This window comes from Hippoglossus hippoglossus, chromosome 14 (genome assembly GCF_009819705.1).
Source record: "Hippoglossus hippoglossus isolate fHipHip1 chromosome 14, fHipHip1.pri, whole genome shotgun sequence".
NCBI lineage: Eukaryota > Metazoa > Chordata > Actinopteri > Pleuronectiformes > Pleuronectidae > Hippoglossus > Hippoglossus hippoglossus.
Window position 1 is genome coordinate 18,787,695 of NC_047164.1, and position 23,921 is coordinate 18,811,615.

The 23,921-nt window shown below is 43.7% G+C and overlaps 2 protein-coding genes across 6 annotated transcripts in view; one reads left to right on the forward strand and one right to left on the reverse strand.

The window, feature by feature from the left end:
• The window catches only part of trpv1 (transient receptor potential cation channel, subfamily V, member 1), a 35,893-nt gene extending 16,588 nt beyond the window's left edge, over positions 1–19,305 (forward strand). The window contains exons 18-20 of one of the 3 annotated variants that reach the window (XR_004616011.1): positions 10,490–10,711; positions 11,733–11,919; positions 18,494–19,305. The gene's annotated coding sequence lies outside the window, so the exon portion shown is untranslated. Of the gene's footprint in view, positions 1–10,489; positions 11,192–11,732; positions 12,360–18,493 lie in introns of those variants that run through there. The other 2 variants (XR_004616010.1, XM_034606062.1) reach the window with 2 other exon arrangements.
• Positions 1–23,921, reverse strand: part of fam222ba (family with sequence similarity 222 member Ba) — a 29,592-nt gene that overhangs the window by 3,742 nt on the left and 1,929 nt on the right. For 2 of the 3 annotated variants that reach the window (XM_034606070.1, XM_034606072.1), the window contains exon 2: positions 6,292–6,419. In XM_034606070.1, coding sequence (XP_034461961.1) covers positions 6,292–6,373 — 82 coding nt within the window. In that variant the 5' untranslated portion in view covers positions 6,374–6,419. Of the gene's footprint in view, positions 1–6,291; positions 6,420–8,552; positions 8,765–23,921 lie in introns of those variants that run through there. The other variant, XM_034606071.1, reaches the window with a different exon arrangement.

Consider the following 23,921-nt stretch of genomic DNA (forward strand, 5'->3'; position numbering starts at 1 on the left):
CAGGTCAGAAAGCAAGAAGAGTCAGAAATGAAGAGAGATGAAGAGAATGGAGAGAAAGGCACAATGAGAGAAAGAGAGAACAATCCAGTGTATATGGCACAAAAGAGCACATCAGTTGTAATCTGAGCAGCTGAGAGGAACTTGATTTGGAAAGCACTCTGATATTCCATACCTCATTGCTTTTCTCTAAAAACCCCTAACAGCTCTCATCTCATGAGGGAGAGAGATTCCCCATCTCATTCTCCACTGAACTTCTAGGACCAACACGTCACCAGTCTAAAAAAATCCAATTTTGTGTTAGTGTCTGTGACTCTGAGGTCAGGAGCTCTTAGTGGTCTTAATTGACGCAGCATCCGGGCAAACAATAAGTATACCGGTGGAGGGGGTGCTGTGCTGCTTGCTACTGACTCACAAAATAAACAAAGAGCGAGTGAGGCAGTGATAGTCCCCTGTGGCTGCTTTGGGGAGAAGAAAAGAAAGAGATAGACGTGGAGAGCAGAGCTCCGTGACAGCAGACAAGTAATCAGACACAGCAGCAGCGTCTCTGATCTGCGGGAACACCTCCCAGGTCTCAGCTCACAGACATTTGTTATACCTGCTAAGCACCGTGGTTAAATTTAACTATGTCAACCTGACAATGCGAACATGATTATGTGTTTGTGCATGTGTGAGGGCGAGGGTGTGTATCATTCAGGAGCCTGTTTAAAAGGGCTAGTGTGTCAGTGTCATGTACATAATGTACCTATTTTCAGTCTGAGTTTAGACGTTTTAACATGAAGTGTGCTTGCTACCACTCATTTAACTATCACCATAAATGTCAGTAATGTCAGTATCACAATAAATGTCAGTAAATGGTGTATTTGTTTCGAACATTTCTAGTCTTTCCACTCAAAGCGCTTAATAGTACAGTTTTTGCTATTCATCCATTCACACTCTTTTTCATTCAGTGTATCTATATGTGCAGCACTTCCTCTATCACACATCACTCAAGTTGGGGGTCAGTATATTGCCCAAGGACACTGGCACACGGAATGGGGGAGACTGGGATCGAGCTAATGGCCCTCTGGCTAGTGGCTGACCCGCTTCACCCTCTTTGCCACAGCCACCCAAGAATGACAGGCTTGTCTCCCTGCTTTGCTTCATCTCACTGTCCTGATCACCTTAGCACTTCTAATCTGACCTACTTTCACCACAGCTTTAACAGACACAAGCACAAGTGATCACTTGTTATTGAGATACATTTAATTTTGTTTTGAGGAGGCGCATTTTTTGTTTGGGTAAAATGGATGTCGACATTACAGCTACTTCTCTTTGTTGTTGAGTGAGCAGCAACTTGAAATGTCTGAATTGCTGGCAAAGGGCTGCGGTTTCATGCGGCCGTGGCCGTTATGCCCAGTCTCACAGAAGGGGAGGCTTGAGGGATGAGGGACGGAGCTGTGAGCACTGACACAGTGGCACTGAGAGTTGTGCCAACTGGCTAATTAATTCCTGCTTTATTTGTGAACAGGAAACAATAGGCAGCGATGTGCTGGGCCGGTATGGGGCGGCACACAGGGCTGCTGTGACTAAGTTCAGCCCGATGATGGCAGCCTCATTAATGCTGGTGTCTGGGCCAAGGGGCTGGAGCTCGACACCCGCCATCGCTGGGGCCTAATGTCTGTCGCTGAATAAATGCCAGGGTAAGCAGATACAGATAAATGAACAGTTAGACACAAGCACCCAGACGTGCTGAGGATGGACTTCACCTGTCAGACACAGGTGATGATTAATGACCTTGTTGGAAATGATGCTCCACACAGCGACACAGACGCAGGCAAAAATAAATACAAAGCTACTTTTCAGGGCATCAGCAGGTTATACTTACTACACAAAACATCCCATATTAGCAATAAAACTTCACTTTGATAAATGCAACTTGTTTTCCATCAGTATTCAAGATACGTATATTTAGAGCTTGTAAGATTCTGGCAGAGGCTCTGCGGCTGTTGTCAAAACCTCATGTCAGTGTAGCTCAAGAAAAGGATCTGAGTAGGTGGGAAGAGAGTAACATCAGCTGTTGCAATGAATAAAACATCTTTTATGGTTTCATCGGATTGAGATCTTCCAGATGAAACCAGTCTGAAGAGCATGAATGAATGTTAAAGAACACATTAACTTTATACGTAACATCATCTGTCAGGCTTTGCTTTGTGTCAGATGAGCTAGTTGGCGACATCAGGCTACATACTGGGTAATTAATACAACCATGCAAAATAATGTATTAAAAAAGCAACATATAGTAACAAAGAAGAGTAACTTGGTATTTCTGGAAAGGTTTCTAATTTGGGATCAGAATTGAATAATTTCATATCTTCACCAACTGTTCACATGATAGATTTACCTCAGTATGTCTGAAAATACCCTAATAATAAAGTAGACCAGGCTTCGTTTAGTAGAATCTGTAGACAGGATGAGATGTGGCTGAGATGTACACCTTTAATATAACACGTTAAGTGAATAACAAATGAATATAAATAATAGTAAACTTTATTTGCATAGCACAATTGAAGCATAAAATGCAACATGAACAGTTTTCCATGAAAGCAATATTATATATGATAATATAATAACAAGAACATTTAAATTGAATATAAATAATATGTAAAGCTAAAATTGGAAAGGATAAAACAGACATGAGCTAAAATATTTAATAAAGCTGTAATACTATGATAAATAAAACAACCATTAGGTAAAAAACACATCAGGAGAGGGCTATTTTAAAAAGATGTTTCTTTTGAAACTGTCAATAGAAGTTTTGTGGTTTTAATTAAAAAAAGCAGCTTCTCCACGTCTTTTATTTTAGGAACGATCAAAAGGTTTGAGTCAGAGGACCCCAGGGACTAATCAGGCACATATTTAGCCAAACAGGGCAAAGCCATTCTGTGATTTAAAACCTAGTTAAGGAATTTCAAAATTAATTCTGAGAGAGACAGGCAACCAGTGGAGAGATTTTGAAATTGGAGTGATGTGGGCTCTCGGTCTGGTTTTCGTTAGCACACGTGCTGCTGCATAGGTGTGTGTTTAGCCCTATGCTGTCATTTAGAGAAATTACACTGTGTGCACCATTTTAAAGTTAGAGAGAATAGCTTTCACTTAAATAAAGCATGAAAAACAGCAGCACGAATGCAACCAGGAACAGTGTTATTTCTCTGCCACTGGCGTTTCTATAATGAGTTCTATACTGAAGTTGTGAGACTCAAGCGAATAGCTACGGAAGCAATGTCTATGTCTGGAAACTGACCAAACCATTAAATTGGAAAAGGGATTATACATTGTTAACAAAGCTGACATTTTTTTCGGGGCTGAAAAAGCAAATCAGAAAGAACAGAGCTGCTGTAAATTGTGTAATGAAATTGGTAAATAGAGTAGTTTCTCCCTAAGAGTGGATAAAAATCAACCTCTTGCTGTTTACATCTGTTCGTGGGTCCTGGCAGCTGTTTCATGTTCTGGTAAGCGAGTGTAGCTTATTAGCATTTCAACCTTAACCTGAAACCTGGATTAGTTGAAGAGCTTAAAGCATCAGGGGAGGGTTAATGAGGATATGAGTGAAGTTTGTAGGTGGCTGCTGGTGGCTACAAGCATATCATCTCTCAGATCTCACAGCTAAGAACATTCCCAGGGCGGGGAATGGGGGGAAAGAGGCTAGCCTGGCCATGTGTTAATTACCCCGCTGCTAGCTAGCTAGCTAGCTAGAACACAAGTGCACAGTCAGCAGGCACTAATTAGCGTTTCTTTTATTCAAACTACTGCTTTCATTGAACAATGTTTAAGCAGCGGGGGGCCATGGGCTCATGCTGCTGTAAACTGCAATTTTCACATAAGAGCAGGAAATTAGGTCTGAAGCTTCAGTGTCAAATTAGACATGTGAATTTTGGTCTTCTTTCATGAACAAACCTCCTCACTTTTTTTTTGGCAGACTTTTGAACAGAGCAGCCCAGCGTAGCAAGACCTTTGAAAATACATGAGGCGAGAGAGAAAAGATGTTTTTTCTTTTGATCTCAGTGGGGACTGAGATGTGAAAACCAGCCAAGTGGTCCAGCTGTACTCACTGTTTGTTCTGCCTCTAAGAACTGAGGACTGAGGGCCACTTCCTGGTACTTGAGTCATCCTGCCTGGAGGATGAGCCGTTTTCTTCCTGACCCACTGTCTCTTTCAGCATACCTGCTCCGCTCCTCTTACGGCCTTTCCATTTCACAGCCACGTCTGTTCGCAGTCACTCCCTGATGATAAATAGAGCAGCTGCTCTGGCCTTGCCTCTGACAGCAACCTGCGAGCTCGTAACTTTAAATGACTGTGCTATGCAAAGGCTCACCCGCAGGAAAGGATAGAGGTCAAGGATAAGTGAATGGGAATACAAATCGAAGCTAATTATGTAAACTCTCCAGCATAACTAGAGTGTAGAGAGCATTGACTGAAGATTTCATGTGACAACTAGTCTAGGAATTTCACCTAAATGCAGTCAAGCACATCTCTTATGGATTTAAACAGTGGGATTATTTTTTCCCGTGCTGGGTAAATGACGAGGCGCTGGAGAGACAATGAGTCCCGTGGACAGCTAGTAGCTATACGGCAGCCTTTCTCGAGGGTTGATGCCTGGTTCTGGCTGCGTGGCGGCGCAGAGGGAACTAATGCCTCAAAACATGACAGCTGCACAACCTGCAGACATGCAGAGGTGATCTACTGGGGCTGGATAGCAAGGCAGCAGGGGCAGCAACCTGAGAGTCTGTACGGAGATACTCTGATAAAAATGATTTAGTCTGAATGAACATGATTTAATCTAAATAAAACACAGATCTGTGGCTTTTGATGGAACATCGTGTCTGGTCATAGTACTTTGAAGAGCAGATGAAAAGGGAAAGCATTATGAAAGAATAATGAGGAAAAAAATACAGATTGAAATTACACTTCTAGGAACAGCCGTGCACTGGGAAGCACACACTCCATCACCAAAATAGATTACAGAGCTGGGCAGAACAACAAATTGAGCTCCAGTTGCACTTTGTGGTCTGATGTGTCTTCTTAGTGTGTAACATAAAGGAAGAGCAGAGATCCAGTCTGATGGCTGCACCATGTCACAAGCCTGCCTGAGTGAAGCAACAGACGCTGGCACTTAACAGACTCCCTCACACTCACTGATCTCCTGGGGGTTGGCTGATTACTGTGATTCTGAAATTACAGTCTTGATGAGCTGGAGCAGTTTACAAAAAAAAGTGCTGCAAAAATGGAGTTTCTGCTCAGAGAGAAAGAGGCAGGGGGAAATAAGACGTAGATATCTTTTATGATAGAACATATAAAGATGAGCATTTGGATGAGCCATAATCAATGTCTGGAAAGTAGAAAGCTTGCTGGTACAATATAAAAGTATGTTTATGAGCAGGTATCATTGGATACATATGAACCCATCATTACAAAAATGTAGGAATACATAAATTTACATGAATTTATTTTTGAATGTATTTAAAAAGGAATAAATGATAATTTTCACACTAGAAACAATGAAATGTCAGTTTAAATGTGTTTAGGCTGAACAGGTAGAACACAAAGGCAGCAAAACTGACTTAGTTATCATTCCCATTAATCAACTTGTCATTCATTAATGTCCTCCAAAGCCAATTAGTCTTAGCTCTCACTATTGATTGCTGACTCTAACTCTCCACTTGTCCTTCTGCCCCCTTACACCCTAAAGAGTCCGAGTTTCTCAGGAGCTGAGTTGTAAAATATAAACACATTGAATTAACTGGGCCAGCGCTGACTGGTCTGCTGTTAAACCAGGGCAGCAGATTGCATCTTAAAACTCACTCACATTACAAGATCATCAGGGCAAAACCACTCAGCCGCAATCTGTCTGCAAGTCTGACTCTTCCTGATGGTGAAAAGTAACTGAGAAGCTCAGATCTGACACTTGAGTGCTGTGATAGTGTTGTAGCAGGCACACAGGACCACACTCTTGTGGCAGACAGATCTTTAGCGGCGATAAGGGAGGGAGGGAGCTAGTTCGCTGTTCATCAGCAAATTAATGGCGCAATTCATCCTAATTTTCCTTGAAGACAGATATACGGACCTGGAGCATGAAAATGTTCTTTCTCCCTTTCTGGTTTTAACACATAACTGTAGAGGAGAACCGGGCCAGGGCTGGCATTGGGATATGACGTGGGGCGGTAGCAGGATTGTAACAGCTTGGTTTATTGTGTGGGATGGTGGTATTAGTTAAAAGACTATGCGTTGTGTGTTTGTGTCGAGATCAGTACTTACATTTCTGAAGTCCAGTGTTCATCTGCGTGTGGGGGAGAAGCTGGAGGGGGAGATCACCTGGCACCGGCAGACAGGCCAGCATTTCACACGGACACTAATGCAACATGGGACATACACTTCTCCTCACACTGCAGAGAGAGAAAGAAAGAGAGAGAGAGAGATGGGGGGGTTTCAGTAGTCAGACATAACTGTGAGGCAGCACATGGTGCGTAGCGATACAGCGGCCGGGTCCAGACTAATAGAACTCTGAGGCCGATCCCCGGAGGCGCAGGGCTGAGGGAGACACAGTTACCTTTCAATTAGAAACTGATTCACACCTGGAGCATCAGGTAAGGTGACATTTGATGCCAATAACAACTTCAATTAAACATCAAACAGCTGAAGTAAAACGGGCAGACTGGGCCTCAGGGGCTCACAGCTTCAAATCGACTCAGTCCTTCCTCTTACTTTCCCCGCATGTTAGTCAGCTAGCTGGGCCCTGCTACCTGCACTTTACCTCTCCGTCTCTACCAGACCATGGTGGAGGAAATTAATGACTCCTGTACACTTGAAAAGAACACACTCAAGATGCCTGGAGCTGACAAGTTAGTGGGGCTCTGATCGATACTGCAGTCCTCTAGGCCTCAAAGAGGCCTTTATTTTTGGGACATCACACAATGGATCTGGCTCAGGATGTGGAAAAAAGAAATGAATAAAAAGGATTACAGCTCCAATAAATGCCTGCCACTACTGTGCAATAACCTGATGTAATAGAGAGGGAGAAAACGTTAGCCATGCTCCACTTGGCTTACTGCTGTATTCAAAACACCACAGATGCTTGCTTAATCAGCACTGAAGAACAGTCAGGAAGCAAATTAAGTCTACAGAGTCCACACCCTCCCCTTTTGCTGTGTGGCATCAGAAGAGGGCGGCAAGTGTGCGCAGACAAACAGTGTCTATGAGAGAGGCAATTACCCACAAAACAACCTTGGCATGCCTGTCTGCCGCAGGGTGATGGCTTAAAAGTGTCTTCCCCCCCTGCAGGGAGAGGAGAAAAGTGGAGGAAAGAGTGACAAAGAGAGAGAGAAAGGTGGAAAGAAGGAGAGACGGGTGGCAGGTTTGGGGTGGTGGGGTGCCTGAACTTGCTTTAAAAAGCAGGAGCTCAAAAAGGTCAGGATGACAGCTCATTTAAATCCTCCCAGTGAGAGGAGGGGGAAAAAAAACAAGCCTTAATGAAGCTGCCAGTTCTACACAGATACCTGAGGGGGTTGCACCTTGGGGTGCTGCAGGGGCATGGCAGCAGGAGGAAGGAAGGGAGAAAGGGCTAGAGAGAAAGAGGGGGAGGCAGGTGGAGCTGCAGTCTTGAGACAGATCTGAGGATTTTGGGGGGTGTTTTGTGCCGTTGATTCTGCATCACCCTTTCCTGTTGCCCAGCTTCCCACTCCTCTCATCCTTCTCCCTCTCCCCTGCTTTCTGATTTACAGCCTGGACCGCCATATGGCAGCAATCCCTGCCCTCGATTCAGCTTGTCACCATGCATTAACTTTAATTGGCCTGATATGTTATTCTTTTCCCTCGGCCTTGGAAGGATTTTAGGTACATAGCGCCTTGATGTCAGCAGGCAAGATTTCCAGCCCTCTCTCATTTATCAGGTTGCCAAGATTTCACAAAAAGATAACAGCAATCTCTTTGACAACAAGCAGGTTTGGGATGGAGGAAAGTTAAATATCAAATACAACAGTGTCTTTGCTATGGATTTCAAAAGGAAAACAGAGGCAGGAGAATGAAATGATGTGGGAACAACAAGGAAAAAAACACCAGCATAAACTGTCAGTTCATTTGTTATAAGAACACACACATCACCACACTACAGGCAAAAAACAGCCAACAGGACATCAGCCCACCCCCTTCCTGCCTCCCCCACAGCGCCCCTGAATGTCAGAAAACTGTGCAGTGGGGAGTGCAGCGGCAAAGGTCAGCCTATGGTAATGCCCCAGATGACACTCTGCTTTACAGCGGTGAGCAGGAGGAGATGAAGCCCGACAGACAGAGGCCTCACTTCTACTGACTCGCTTATCAGCACCACTGCCACAGCAACTTCAAATACACATCACACGCCAAACACTGGCACTTTCTACAAAGGCAAACACCCCCACACAGGATTCTTTGCAACACATTACACTATTTGTATCAGGCGCAGGAGGACTACACCTGACAGAGTGTACAGGCCCAGACAGAGACGGTGCACACTACAGCCGCTGGCTTCTGCTGAGTTCTATTACCCTCTGACCACCAGGCAGGGGGTTTAGCCTGGTCTGGACATGGGCTTGACCCCCCATCCATCCATCCTTCCATGTAGGTGTCTACCCCCAGTGGCTTAGTAGCCTTTGTGTTATGGAGACACAGCCCCTCCTGTCCTGAGTGGAAACAAAGTTGAGTCTGTGGCAGCCCAGCCGAGCCAGCTGGGCAGGCTTGTGAAGCAGGGATTGGCCTGGTGGAGTTTAGCCAGGCGTCTCACACTATCAGCCCCATGCAGACAGACACCACGGGGTTCTCAGAGTATTAGGGGGCCCCCGTGACTCGGCAAGTCTCCACCAGCTACCGATAGAGCCGCAATAAAAGTGTGCGAATAACTGTGTGGGCTTTCATTATAGACAAATAAAGGCGGGCGGACAAAGCAGGACTAGAGGAAGTGATGCACATGGCTTGTGTCATGTGTCAAATTGCTCCCATAAAAGATGACCTATATTTTCTTTTCATTCCGCGGTGATGAAGGAGAGAAATAGCCATCTGAAAGTGTGCAAAAAAAGAGAAGAAGGAAGAGGATTGATAGAAGTCATTTAGGAAATTAGACCAGCTGACTGTGCAGCATCTTTTGTTCCATGTCCACTTTGTCAGCTATGATCTGCATTTGTTAGAAATTTGGGAATAGCATCAGGCTGACTGCATAGGAAATCATCTATTAAAATATCCACCGGCGGTAATAATGTGAAAAAGCAAGAATTGTGCACTAAAAATAAGCTCATTAGAAGGACACGGGTACAACGATAATAGATGAGACAAACTATAAAGGAAAAAAAAACAAGGTAAGAAAGTATGTTTTGCATGTTGTCTGAATATTGAGCCTTTTCTATACCAATTAAAAGCAAAAGCAATTATGAGAACCAAGTCACCATGTTGTACATGGCTTGTGCTAACGGCTGAAGAAGAGGAGAGGAGAAAGCAGGCTGCTGTTATTTTAATTGCATGTTTACCCCCAGGTTATGGGTCTGAAATAGAGCCAAGAAAAAATGTTGCAGTGAAAATTCAATGCAACTTCACTGTGTTGATTCTCTCAGGGACATAGAGAGTGAAATTACTTTTCTTTGCAAGCACAGTCTCTGAATAGGAGGTAAAGAAAGAAAAGGAGCAGGAAGAAGAGAACAGCTTTTTACCCTTGAATACCAAGCCAAGGCATTCTGTCAAAAGAAAGGGGAAAAAAGCCTTGGCTCTTGAGCATGTTAGAAAGAAATAACACTTTGGTATGGCTTTCATTAGTCCATCAGGCTTTACGAACAGCAGAGGTAGAAAAGGATTTTCTGCTGCGAGCAGAGGGACACGAGCACGTTAAGCTATGACAGGCTGGTTCACAGGCTCACACAATGGATCCTGATGATTCCAGCACATCCCGAGGCGTTTGGGACAGGCCGTTTGCTTTTCCAGTCAGCAGAGATCGTCAGCCCGGAGTGTTATCTTACACATGAAGAGAAAGGGCGATAGAGGGGGAGATGGCCATGATAAGTCTGTAAAATAGTGGTTTCCAAGTTGCGAGACAGAGTGTGTCAGGGATAAAACTGTCAAACAAGGAACCTGCAGCAGAAGTGTGGGAGAGAGGGAGACAGCTACTTGAAACTACTCTCCCTTTGAGGGAGAGAGCGGTTTGCAAAAGAACTGTGAGGCTGTATGAACACTCAGTAACTAACAGATAAAAAAGAGACAGTTCCCTCAGGTGACATGGTGGATATAGAGTGAAGAGAGATGGCATGCCCCAAGAATAATGCATAGTCCACAGCTGGGTTGGATAAATCTTTGCAAAGATTCAGAATGTTCCCTAAACAGTGAGAACACAGGCTCTTAGAGCAGATGTGTACCATGAAACTAAGAGCAGGAAGCTCCCTTTGAAGGTATGAGGCCTCTTCTTATCAGACTGACCTCATTCCCCCTCTCGTCTTTACATCAGCAGTTTGGAGGCCAGTGGCCCGCCCTCTTGGATGAAGTCCATGGCTGCTCACAGTGGAGAAGATGACAGTAATGGTGGCGAGATGAGAGGATGAGAAGATATCAGGAAGTGAGTGTCCTGGCCAGGCCTGGCTATCTCTGCCAGAGCTTTGTCATGCTCATTACCCGTCCACCACATCAGCGCTTTGAGGACAGCGAGCCAAGGGCCATTCTTCAACTCGGGGTCAGTTTCACTAACAGCCACTTAAGCCCACTGGGCTTCCCAAAGAGCCCTACAAATGTGTAAGGTAGAACTAAGTGTGCTCAGTCATGTAAAGCCTGGCCAAGGTCAGGCGGGCAGACAGAAAGTGCTGGCAGCACCGCACGGCGTGGCCTCATGAATGCCAAAATGCCGGGGCCCCTGGCTGTGCCGTTTGACAGACATGTTTACACCTGATAGAAAATGCAGGCTGGATGGCCTGCCAAAACAGAGGGGATCCAAAGTGAGGGGCGCCAGCGCAGTTATTTATTTATCTGCTGAAAATGCATCCAGAGTGCAGCCAGACGCTGGGCATGCCTCAGTGAGGAAAAAAACAGCCTCATCTCATATGTGACACTCTTGAACCACTTGACAGAGACAGAAAAAAGATCTGACATGAAGTGAAAGGAAAGAGCAAAGATCCCAGAGAGGGGCTCTAGAGACTGGATTGGATTTACTCACAATCTCAAACTAATTAACCATTAGAACATGAAATTAGTCAAATTTATCAGAGGCTGCTCTGAAGTCATCCATGACATTGATTGGAGGCTGGGCCTGTTCTTACTTAACACTGCAGGTAAAAAAACGGCTGAAAGTAGAAGCAAATGTCAAGAGGACACAGCCATGCTTGTGACGCTATAGCACAAATAAACACTGACATCAGCAAGCCAACATGCTCACAATAACAATGCTAACATGCAGGTCACGGTGCTCACCACTTAAGCTCAGTGTGTTTAGTGTTAGAATGCTAACATTTGCAGGTATCCACTAAGGGATCAACAAAGATGTTACAGTTCATCCTGAGGTAAACAAATTATTTTTAAACTTTTTTATGGCAATCCATCAAACCAACAATGTAAACCTCATGTTACAAACAGTCTGGGGATCACCCAAATCATCTCAATACATCATATGGGTGCCATCAATACTGTGCCTATCTATCCATTACATTTTGAAATATTTTACTGGATAACTTAAGAAAACTTTAAAATTAACTTCCAACCAGTGGGGACCATGATTATCTGCACAAACTGGTAAAGATATTTCAGCCTGGACTGAGGTGGCTGACCATTAGTCAACCCACCAGTTTGGACCAGAGGAACAACATTGCCAACCCTCTATACCCACACTACACAAGCCTGGTGCTTTTGATGACAACAGCAGATAAACTCTTGAGAAGCACAGGAATGCAGGTAAGCACCAGAGAAAAGACTCTTTATCTGCTGGAGAAACTCGAGCCACCACAGAAACGGCACTCATACATATGAGAGCAAAACTGCTGCTTTCATCTCCTCAATGGTGCCACCACCTATGTGTTATCGTCACATATCCCCCATATCACACCAGACAACAATGTGCTGAGTCACATAATGCTGTGTCGAATACCAGACTCTGGGGTTTGTTACAGGACTAGAATGGCACTAGACCAACACAGATACACAGACAGATACTAAACTAATACTGCAAACTATGTGTGTGTCTGAATGTGCATAAAACACTCCATCAGACTCAAGGCAGCTGGCTGTGTGAAAGCTTGGTTATAAAATTGGCAAAAAGGTGCGGTGAAACCTGATGAGCTTATATTGAGCTGATCTGATGCAAAGATATTCAATGTACAAAAATATATGTACTGAAAATTACTTCTGAACAACATTTCCTGCTCTTTAGAGCCGTGCACATTTTATTCCATCTTCACATTCCGCGAAATGCAATTATTTAACTAATTTATGTGTAATGCAGTATGAATGTCGGGGCTTGCGGACACCTGGATGACACCACACGAGCAGTATGGAGGCATGTTATGTTTTTTTTTTCAGCTGTTTTATTACGTCTGAATAAGTGGTTACCTTGAGACTCCAAAAGTGTTTTTTTGACTTAAACGCTTTACCCACCCCTCCATCGGCATAGTGGTGAGTAGATAATGCGTCAATTTACATTTTTCCGGTGAACTATGCCTTTAAGACTTTAAAACTTTAAAAAGTAGATTTCTGAGCTCTCTCTAATCATTTGACTGTAAGTCAGCCAGGCCGTCTGCCTGGTTAGTGGGAAATAACTCAATGTGCTGAGAGCTAAAGCGCAGCAGCATTGTTCCAGCTGGCATAAAAAGGGGAAATGAAGATGGAGTGGTTTGATTTCATTTGTTAGCAGGTGCATGCATTTTGTGTTCTTCCCCCACACCCACCTCGCCTCTCTCAGTCAAAGCGCTTATCAGAAATTGGACACCCCAGTGACAAATTGAGCCTGCGATTAAAGGGAGAAAGAGGAAAGCTTTGTTAAGTGCTGCTGATTGGGATCCCAGGCTACCCTCACACACAGAAGGGTGTGTGTGTGTGTGTGTGTGTGTGTGTGTGTGTGTGTGTGTGTGTGTGTGTGTGTGTGCGCGCATCTATGCTTGGTACAGAGCCAATAGCAGAGATGACACCACCACCACTTCTTCTCCCATTTTCCCCTCTCTCCAGGTGTTCCCACAGCTTACATTTCTGCTCTGAGTACTCAGCAAACAAAATCAAATCAATGCAGCTGTTTCCCCACCTCTCCCTCGCACACACTCACATATATATTTATATACCTATATGCATAGGAAACTACACAAGCTACATACACCAGTAATAATGCCTTGCAGGAAAAATTGCCTCCATTTCCATTACCTTCTTATTGACATATATTCTGTGTTAAACAAAGAAAAAAAAAAGATTTGTCTCTCCGTATTTGTCCCACCCGGACTCATATCAGTGACCTAGCATTAACCTGGCCTGGCCTGTTTGCGCGTGTGGCTGGCCTGTTTAAAAGGGAGGGGTGGGTGTGGGGTGGGGTGGATGCTCTGCTCGGCAGAACTGTGCAACCGCTGACTCTCGCAAATCATCCTAAAAGGGCTTAACGTACAAAAAACAGCTTCCAGTGTTGCACAGTATTGGCCTGCTGTGAGAGATTTATCCACTGTGCCATTATACTAACTGCCCTCTCTTCCATACGAGCTGTATGTATGTATGTATGTATGTATGTATGTATGTATGTATGTATGTATGTATGTATGTATGTATGTATATATATATATATACACACATACACACACCAATACATTCCCACACACATAAAGAAAAAAGCCTAATTAGACTCATGCCTGGTCCAACTCTGCAGGAGAACTCAAACATTTCAACCTTTTATTATTTTGTACTAAAGACGCTACTTTATTTACTGTTAGTCTTCTTATTTTATGTTGCCATACTGCTCACATGTTGCATAGTGTTGGTTTAGACACAATAACGTTTTTTGTGCCGTAATGAAGTAAAGAGTGTTATCTATAATATATCTGTTAAAATACAATTAATAACTTCAATACTTAAGGGGCACTCTATTATATATTAACACTGGCAGCCAAAATAACTTTAGTGAACCACAGTATCATCTTTAATTGTATTACCTGATAATTTCTTATGTTGGTTTATAAAAGGTCCAGTGACATGCACGGCAAAGAAAAAAGTCTCACTGAGATTCAACTTAAGTAAGTTGGTTCAGTAAGTAAGAGTGGATTATGATACATGTCTGGATGTGATGCACAGAACTGGTGAGAATATTGTGCTGCATAGAGACGTGCAGCAGCCAAAACAAATCCTTCATACTGACTCCAAACCCTGCTGTGAATGTGTTCAATAAAAGCTGATCCGTCTCCATCCCGGGCCTATGGAAGGTAGGTAAGGTCAGCCCCCTTCGTGGCAGCTCTGACATTCAGCCTGGCCTCCAGCGAGACCAAACGAGTCTCCTTCGCACCTACAGACCAGCCAAGGAATAAAAGAGATCCTTCTCCACTGGACAGGCCTGTGTGAGATTTGTTCTTTTGGCTTCTGGCGACACATAAGACATTTGCGGCCTCTTCTTCATCTCCTGTGTATATGTGATTAAGTCTCCACCCCCGGCTCTTTCCCCCAGCAGACACAGGCTCAGGGCGACGGGCAGCCAGCCTGTGACTCTGTGGAGAGGCAGGCAAACACAGGCCCTGGCGTAGCAAACATCTCACGTCCGTGCCTGCATGGGAACATCTGGCCCTGCCAGGCTCGCAGGGCCCTCCGTCTGTCTGCCTGTCTGACTGTCAGCCTACACACACTGTTGGTGTGCACTGGTGTTGTCATGGCACCAGAATTTTTTACGCCTACACAGGTACTGGTTTAATAAACAAAAGCGATCACAACAGCACCTATACCAAAGCAAAAAGGCCAAATGTCACAGAACTATCTTATGATTATCACATTACAAAATCAGCAGTTTAGTTTGCATCATTAATAAAAAGGCTCTGATATTTTGAGAGGTCAATGCAGTTGGACACCCACAAGCTAAATGCCTCTGGTGCCAGTTTTAACAGCCAGTTTAGATGGATTTTAAATCAGTTCAGAATTTCACTCCAGCTGGGTATCAACAAACATCTAAACCTTTGGTATCAAAAACCGGTACCAAAAGGGAGCATCCAATATCTTACCTTTGTGACTTCATCTTATTCTTCCAAATTTAAACAAAAGATTCATGCCAGTTTTAAACTGATTTAAATAATGATTGTACTCATATATTAACTCACTGTTGTATGTATTGAAAGTTTTGTCTCAGTGCTAATAACTGGATTGAACAATCATAGTGACAATGTTACATAGAAAAAGGAATTTCATTTATTCATGTATATACAATGTGGGTGTATATCTTTTCTAACATCTATAATATACAAACATAACCGAGGTTTAGGCCTGATTGAATTCTGCACTGGATTCTGCAGATCTGAACTGATAAGGCGACGCAGAAAATTAATCTTTAACAAAATATTCATAGTAACCGAGTGTGTGTGTGGAGTGGATAGTGCTGAATACATAAAGCTTAAATCAAAATATTCAATCTCTTCGTCTTGTCTGTCGCAGCGAGATAGAGTCATATGAGTAATAGAGTTAGCCCAACTGATAAAAACCCTTTTTCCTATCGCCCTCTCTCTCTGCCTCACTTTCTTGCATCATGCCCGCTCATACAGATCTCCTGCGGCCGTCCAATGATTCAAGACTGATGAGGCATGCTCAAAGGTCTATGCCATTGAACACTGCATTAATGCATCCAGCAGCAAATTTTTTGCAATCGACCCCCGTTCCTTCAATAAGGACAGAGCTATCAATCAGGCCGAGATAGCCGTCACCAGACACGGGCTGATGAAGTAGGGGACTTTGGAGCTAATGACAAATGGATCCCTCTGATATGGTCACAATATACTATGACAGTCTGCCGAGAACACTTGACCTTTAAACAAAATCCTGAGCAACTTTTTTGCCAACACTGTGCAATGCAAAAATGTGGAATATGCAAACTGCTGTTGCTGTTAAGAAAGTGTGGTTATTGTGTGAGAACTCCTGGGCCCGACTGAGAGTCGCAGCCCCATCAGTCTCTGAGCTGCCTCTGACCGGCCCAGCCCTCCTCTTTTTCTTTCACACCAAAGCTTGGGGAGTGACCTTCAGCGGGCCTGCTAGTCTTGCTAATTGGGGTCTCTACAGAGCACGGCAACCCCCCCTCCACACTGCACTGTAGGAGGGACTGTGGGGCAGAGGGGGCGAGAGATAGCAGGGGCCTGTGTTAACTGCTTAGTGTGGGAAAAAGTGAAACCTGGGCTTAAAAACTGAACTTTGAAATACAGAATTAAACTTGCACTGCACTGAAAAATGAAAACAACAAGATAAATGAGTCCTTTATAACAGGGAAGCTGAATAGCACCCAGAAACAATGTTATGATTTGGAAATACATCACAAACTCTCCATAACTGGGGAAAATAAAATGTCAAAGTGCCTACCCTTGAAAGTATTAGCTTTTTAGATTTCTCTGTGGAGAGTTATTATTAATGCAGACATAATATTAAGAAAGTATCACTATATATACTATACTATATAAATATTAGAAGATAAATCATCAATATATTAAACACCATATTACAACAGAGGCTGTGACAAAGTGTTAATTTAATTTTAAATAATTAAATCAATCATTGATGTTGTGTCGCAGTGCCTAAAGCTCCAGGTGATAATGGCAGATGACTTGATTTATCTGACCAATAGTACACAACCCAAAGATCTTCAATTTATCATCAAATAATAGTCGATCCCTTCAACTCAGAAGCTGCAAAACGTAATTTTGGGCATTTAATTTCAGGAAGTATTTTAACAAACAATCAATTATCCATCCATCTATTAACCTATACCACTTATACTTTGAGGGTTGTAGGGGGGAGCTGGAGCCAATCCAAGTGGACACTAAACAAGTGGCGAGGTACACCCTGGAAAGGTCACCAGTGTAAATAATCAATTATCAAAATAAAAATTTGTATTGATCAGCTAATGGACTAATCCACTAATCCACTAAACTAAATAAAATCTGAATTTGTGGAAGACATACTGTGAAAAATGTTAACCTGGGTTTGCTGCCCTGATATGAGGAATTAGATACCATCACTAAAACAACAACTATAGGTTAAAACTAGTGCTACATAAAAGTAAATCACATAAAATAAATAAAACCACACTCTATAGTATCTACTACCATATTAGTGACTGAAAACATAATATCTAATAAATCAAAACTGTGAAAAGACAGGATGGTATTTAAAAGGGAAAATGGGTCAAGAAGGTCAGTTTAATCTGTGGGTCAACAGGGTAAATGCTCTGCTCTCAGGAACATGGAGGGGACACAGGTAACGTAGAGCAGGTTCAGGCTGGTTCCAGCTGAGTACCGAGCTTGCCAACACTACGAATCATCATATCAGGGCCACTTCCTATCAGTGTGATCAGCACTCAGTAATAAAAGAGGGAGGAAAATACTCAGGAAGTCATCCTGTAAAAACAAGATACCGAGCACCCTTTACGTTGACAAAGAGTCACTGAGCTGTTTTCTTCTCAAATGTTTTTACGGTGAAAGACACAGTCATTCTGGAGGAGTGAGTGAACCTGGTAACCATTTTCAAGGAAGTTTTTTTCAGAGATCTAGTAAATGAGACTTTGAGCCTTGGTGGCCATGAATAGATGGGTCTGCATTTAATTTTCTAATCCATCATTCCAATTGTGCTTGGTAACAAAGGGAGAGGAGAGTGGTGGGTCATTCAGAGGCAACGGAGCATGCTGAGGGGTGCGTGTGTGGTGCTCCAAGGAGCCAGGGAGGCCATGGCCCTTGGCCCTAAAAGCCTAGCCCAGTGCAGGGGAGAATGGGCTCTGATGAGCTCAATATAGGCAAGACTAATCCCTTATGTCCAAAGAATTGTTTAACTATGTTTGACTGATTAACCCAAACCCCTCCATTGCACTTCCAATCTATTTGTTCATTTAGGTCTCCTGTACTCATCATGCTAGAGCGTTTGGAGGGTGATTGTGAGAAAGAAAAGAAAGAGAGAGCAAGAGAAAGAATGAGGGATACAGAGAGCATTAAGAAATCCAAAGTACAGCGTTCTTTACTTGCAACTCTCCAAATGGACACAGCACCCGAGTTCCTACAAAGCAGCTGTTTCTAACATTCAGAGTTCAGAAAACTCCTGCATTGACAGAGATTTCAAGTCTTCAGTAGCATGTCACTGGCTTTTTTACCAGTTCATGGGAAATGGAAATTTTAAGGCACTCTCCCCTGCGTGGAAAAGAGGTTGCCAGGAAGATTAACCCAGCTTCCTTTTATAGCCTCTGACAAGAGGTTAAATCACACATTACACTGCCTGAAATGTCTCCTAGTAATTAGATCAAGAATATTACTCTCTCTTCTTCTCCTTGCAGACTGCAGCTGATCAAAGCCTAATGATGGTGTCAGTGCCATAGGCGGTGCTGGCTGGGTAAATCTCCCCATCGGGACGGCAATCTGTCAGGGCCGCGAGCCCTGCTAAACAGCACAGGACATGAGCACAATGGTGCTTGACACAAAGTAGACTAAATGAACCACATCTTTTACCAGCAAGCTATCCATCAGCAGTGGACCATTAAAATTCAGAGTAATGATTATACCTTTCTTTGTTATGGGTCTAGGACTGTGTGTTGATATGTACACACTCAGCTGAGGTGTTTTAAGTGAGAGAGATGTTGCTGACATCCGTGGGTTTTACCCCAATAACAGTGGAACGCACCAGCAGCGTGTCTCTCCATGCCAGGGCAGATCTAAGCAGCACCTGGTCCCTTGATGGGGGAGAGGGGGCTACCGGCTATTAATTACAGAAAGCCGACACGCAGAGCAGGCAAACCCTCGCAATGAGACCCTGGGACGTCAGATACGCGGCAAGACGAATGCTTCTCTGTCACACGGCAACATGACCTGCCTCAGGACTCTTTACACACGAGTACTTTCAAGTATGCCTTTCAAATCATGGCCCACCCTTCTTCCTCTGCCCCCACCCCGTCTCCCTCTCTATCTCAATCTCATTCTGCGGATGTTACACCACTTCAGGGGATATTTTCTGACTAATGCAAAATGGTTGTGCAGTAAGATGATAAAAGTTGACATTTTCCTTTTCTAATTCAATGCTTCCTTTGTAAACAACCTCGCCTTTTTATGCATGCACACGCACACATACACATCACGCGTAATGGTCAATTTCGCTATTTGCTCTCAAACTCAATGGCCGCAAACAAAAGGGGGAAATGGCAGGAGATATGCCAATCATTAACTGTTGAGAGATGTTTGACAAAAGAGGCTTTAAAAACCTGACAGGTTCTCTTTTCCCCCCGGGACAACTGGCTCCAAAAAAATGGGCGCTCAGAACAACAGACTCCAGCAAGAGGTCTGACCCCATTTTTAACGCCATACAGGTGGCACAGAGCTAACACAGGAAGCAGGAGTGCTATTCACAGGACACAGCTCTCAGAGATCATTCAGACGGGCACAAAAACAGCTCAATGCCAGTTAAGTGTATTCTAAAGTGCAGAAAAGCAAATCCCCTTGAACACGCTAACGGTAAAGACTTGTTCTCATTATAAACTAAAGCATCTGGTGAAGGGGGTCTTCAGAGTCATGGTGTAGAGTAACTATCTTACAACATTGTATAATGATGTGAAGGTTGTGCAGAAATGTAACAGTTGTGGTTCAAAGTTTAAGATGCAAGTCTGAAAACCCAGAGTGGAAAAAAATGATATGCATCAGTTGTGCAGTCAACAATCTTAATGGTAAAAATTAAAAGATTATCTCAATGCACATAGACAGTGATGTCAAGTGTGGTCACCTAGTTCAGGAGAATAATGTCCGATTGTTGCTCGGACGAGTCTGACGACAGAGCTGAACTATGAACTGTGATTACAGCCAACATCCCCCCGCAGAGCGACAACTGCATCTCTGCACATTCCAGGAAACGCAGCCAGCTGAAGACAGCAAATACAACAGAGAGGAGGAGATATAAACAACATAAGCTAGTTTGAGAGCTTCACCGGTGTTTACCCTCTCACTAATTCATCCCCTCACAGCAGTGACGGTATTTCAGCATGCAGCACAGAGGGGCTGGTGATGCCACAGGTCTGTGTACAGAGGGCTCAGTCACAGGCTGGAGAGATTGTTTGGACAATGTAGGTGTCAGACACACTGCCCGTCTGGAATAACGATTCAGTAAAGCCTCTATGAGACACCCTGTAGTTCCTGTATGGCATGAGGTTCGATGAAAAAACTAACTTGACTGTTTTTGGAGTGTTTAACCTTAAAAAAAAATCTAAGAACATTTCGCCTTGTTTGACTTTGAACATTGCTATCAGAGAGAAAGGTCTGCATTTGCTTTAAACAGGCAGTGAATGACATGCCAGAGATTAGCCTCCGAAGGTCACAGTCTTAGCCCATCCTTTCAGCCGCTTTTCACAACATAACCCTGGGCCCTTTTGAACAACAGGAAGAATGTCATCTGGTTACTTTTCAAGACACGGAGATACCATTCACTGTGGCCAACAATGGCTGCAAACAGGACCAGAGGGTTAGAAGGTTATAAAGAGCCCCACTCTCTCTCCGGTACACTGGATGCACACAGAAAAGAACACACCCACACACTGAGGCCTAGAGAAGTGGTGCAACTGATGATAAACTGAGGAGGGTCATGACAAAGTGCCTTGCGCTGACCGCTCCCCTCAGCAGCTCTCTCAGCTCAGCTTCCATCCCTCCCCAGCACAGCTCTTAGCACCCAGGCCTTCGAGGACACTGGCTGCTTTATCGTATGGGAGAGAGTAAGTGTATGATATCATAAACTCCATCATCTGGCCTACTATGTCCTGTTCAAGTTTACAAAGAGCAAAAAGTAGAGTTTTTCTACCAATTTCACACAGCTACTCTTTTGGCAAGAATAATAAAAAAAAAAATGGGACTTTAAATATCCAAAGCACATGAATGCCATTATATTCTTATTGCTGGAGAGAAGGTAAAACAACTGGGCTTAGAAGCAAGAATGGGAAAATGCAACCATGTAACATGACTGAAATTCTCAGAGATAAAAATATAATTTTGTCATAACAGACATCGTACCCTGTGTCAATGACAAGACTGATCTGCTATTAAAAATGATCTGCCATTATTTAGGTTGTGAGGCTTGTGCCGAAAAGGCCCTCGGACGTCAGCCAGCACTGAAATCCTTCAACAATTTAGTCTCTAATGAACCCTCGGAAATATTAAAAATAAAGCCCAATTAGCCCACAGCACTTTACATCTCCTCCCTCTCTAATCCTCTGGTAGCTTAGTCCTATCTTATGTCTGCGCCAACTATGACACTTTTAGTTCACTCTCCCTCTATCCCCTCCACTCGATATCCCCCACAGCTTTACTGGTGCTTTGTTGTGGCATTCTCTCTGACCCCATTGCCCGGGTCAGACTCTGAGCCTTTCTGGTGGTGGCTAATGATGCCCAGATATGTACAGTTGGCATGGACATTGGAAAACTGCGGCAATAACCGCAGACATGCTAATGGCATCTATTAGGATTACTTAAGAGTGATATGGGACTCGTCTGGCAGGCTCTTACTGCTGAAGGCTTGGTATTGGGGTGGATATTTTGTGTGGAGGGTCAGTGATCCGATTGAGACGGCCTTATCTTGTGTCATAAACAGATAACAGTATCTGCTGTGCTCTTCTGCTGTTCCTGTGAGATGAAGGTTGATAAACAACCCTGTTGTCTCTGGTGCCTCCAACAAGCCTGATCAGACAGATGCGGTCCTAAACTAAGCCCTGTTCCTTCTGCCGCTGTGACTGCTGCTCATGTCATGAATGTCACCAGGAGGCTCAGATCCTTCCCTGATTGCACTCAAACTGAAAACACAACAATTTCAAAAAGCCCTTTGGTCTTAGTATTTGTAACATCAGTTTGCAGCACTACCTGGCTTAAGGCTTTGATTTTCTGATTACGCAAACTACCGAGCAAGAGTGGGGCTTTTTGCCCTAATTGGACCTGCTGGCTAACATGCAAATCCATACAAAAAAAGCCATGAAGAACACAGAAATGTAGCAAACAAAGACACAATATGTATCATCAAATCAGCCCCATTGCCTGTAGTTATTTGGCACGACATAAAACAAACCATGTGAACCAAACTAAATACCATGTAACAGCTGACCCACAGCATAAGCCCTGCAGGTCCGTCCCTTGTTTTCAGAGGTATCCAGAAGTTGCTCATGATGTCCTAAACACCTGATCTGGATGTATCATGTGGCTGCAGTTCTGACCTACGTTTAACCCTCACACTGTGTCTCCTGACTTTGCCCACTCACACAAAGGCTACCAAACATCTGCTCCCTGTCTGGAACCACACTCATACAGCAGAGAAGGCACTGGGTGGCCTCATAGACAGTCTCTCCAAATGGTGGGTGGCTGAGTGGGTGAGTGTGGAGTGACAGCTGCACTGGTGACTGGAGGACTAAAAGGTGGAGCCGGTTGGCAGATCGTTGGTACCTAGGAAATCTTTGATCTGCTGTCCAGCTAGGGAAAAGGGCAAGTGTACCCACCCAGCCTTGTGCAGCAAATTGATTATTTCATGTAAAACAACCAGTGAGAGGAAAAGACAAATCTGCTCTGCACATAAACTTCACAGACAACACCTGCATGCGATTTAACATACACAGGGCTCCCGCTGGAATATGAAAGGAACAAAAGTATCACACTGGGGAGAATGCACCGTTACGCATTTCCAATTTGAGTATCGTGTCTAAAATGCTACATCAAATGACTGGCTTCTGAATAAACTAAAATCAACATCAGCCAAGTGGCTCATTGCAGTGCAGACAATCATTGCATCAAAAATATGCTGGTTAGCCGAGCCATTTCACAGTCAACAATCACAGAATCAGGACTGTTACTAATCAATGTATTTTAATGAGCTCCCTGTGAATCCCAACAACAGCTGAAACATAAAAGCTGCTCAAGTTCTCTGGTTCACTCTTTGTACCTTGTGATCTGTTATTCATAGTCTGCTCTGAAGTCTCAAAGAAATAAAGCAGAGCTTTGATGTTATCCTCTTACTACTCTGTCTGAAACAAGGCTAATGTTTGGAATCAGACCGTTTGGCTGTCCTACTGAAACACTAAACATCTGGGCTTTAGAGTGAGGAGCTCACAGTGATTGATTTTACTCTGTGAAACCTGTAATCACTCTCTAATAGGTGCTTTTCCATTTGCAAGTAAGATTGCGAGAAAGATTGGTCTGTAGAAAACTATGTGAGTGTGCATATTACAGTCACACCATACTCCACTCACCACCCTAGTTCAAAGTTTCCACTCACTGTAAGTATGTTGTCTACAATATGTATTTTCTGCAACAGAAAATAACCTCATCCACTGGTGACTGCAGACTGGGAGGCTAAAGCAGCAGAGATGCTCCACAAGTATTTTAAAGGAAATTACTCTCCTCTGCCTGCGATGTAAATCAATATTAGATCCCATATATTTGTCAGTGGCTGACCGACAAATCCAAGACAAACTTGCTTTCCTGTCAGTTTGGCCCTCGGCAAAGACTCAGGGTTTGTGGTGACAGGTCAAAGAGTCAGCACATGACTCATGGACAGAGGAGCTCAGACACTTTGGAAAGCTGAGCAGGGATCTAATTAACACATGCATTCAAGTGGTATTTCAATTTGGTGAAACACTGTAATTTTCTACAATGCTGACCGACATGACAAACAAGTCAACTAGGTGCTTCTGGCATTTGGGGCTTAATCGGCTGTCTTTATGTAACAGCAACCACACACATCTTCTTTTCCAC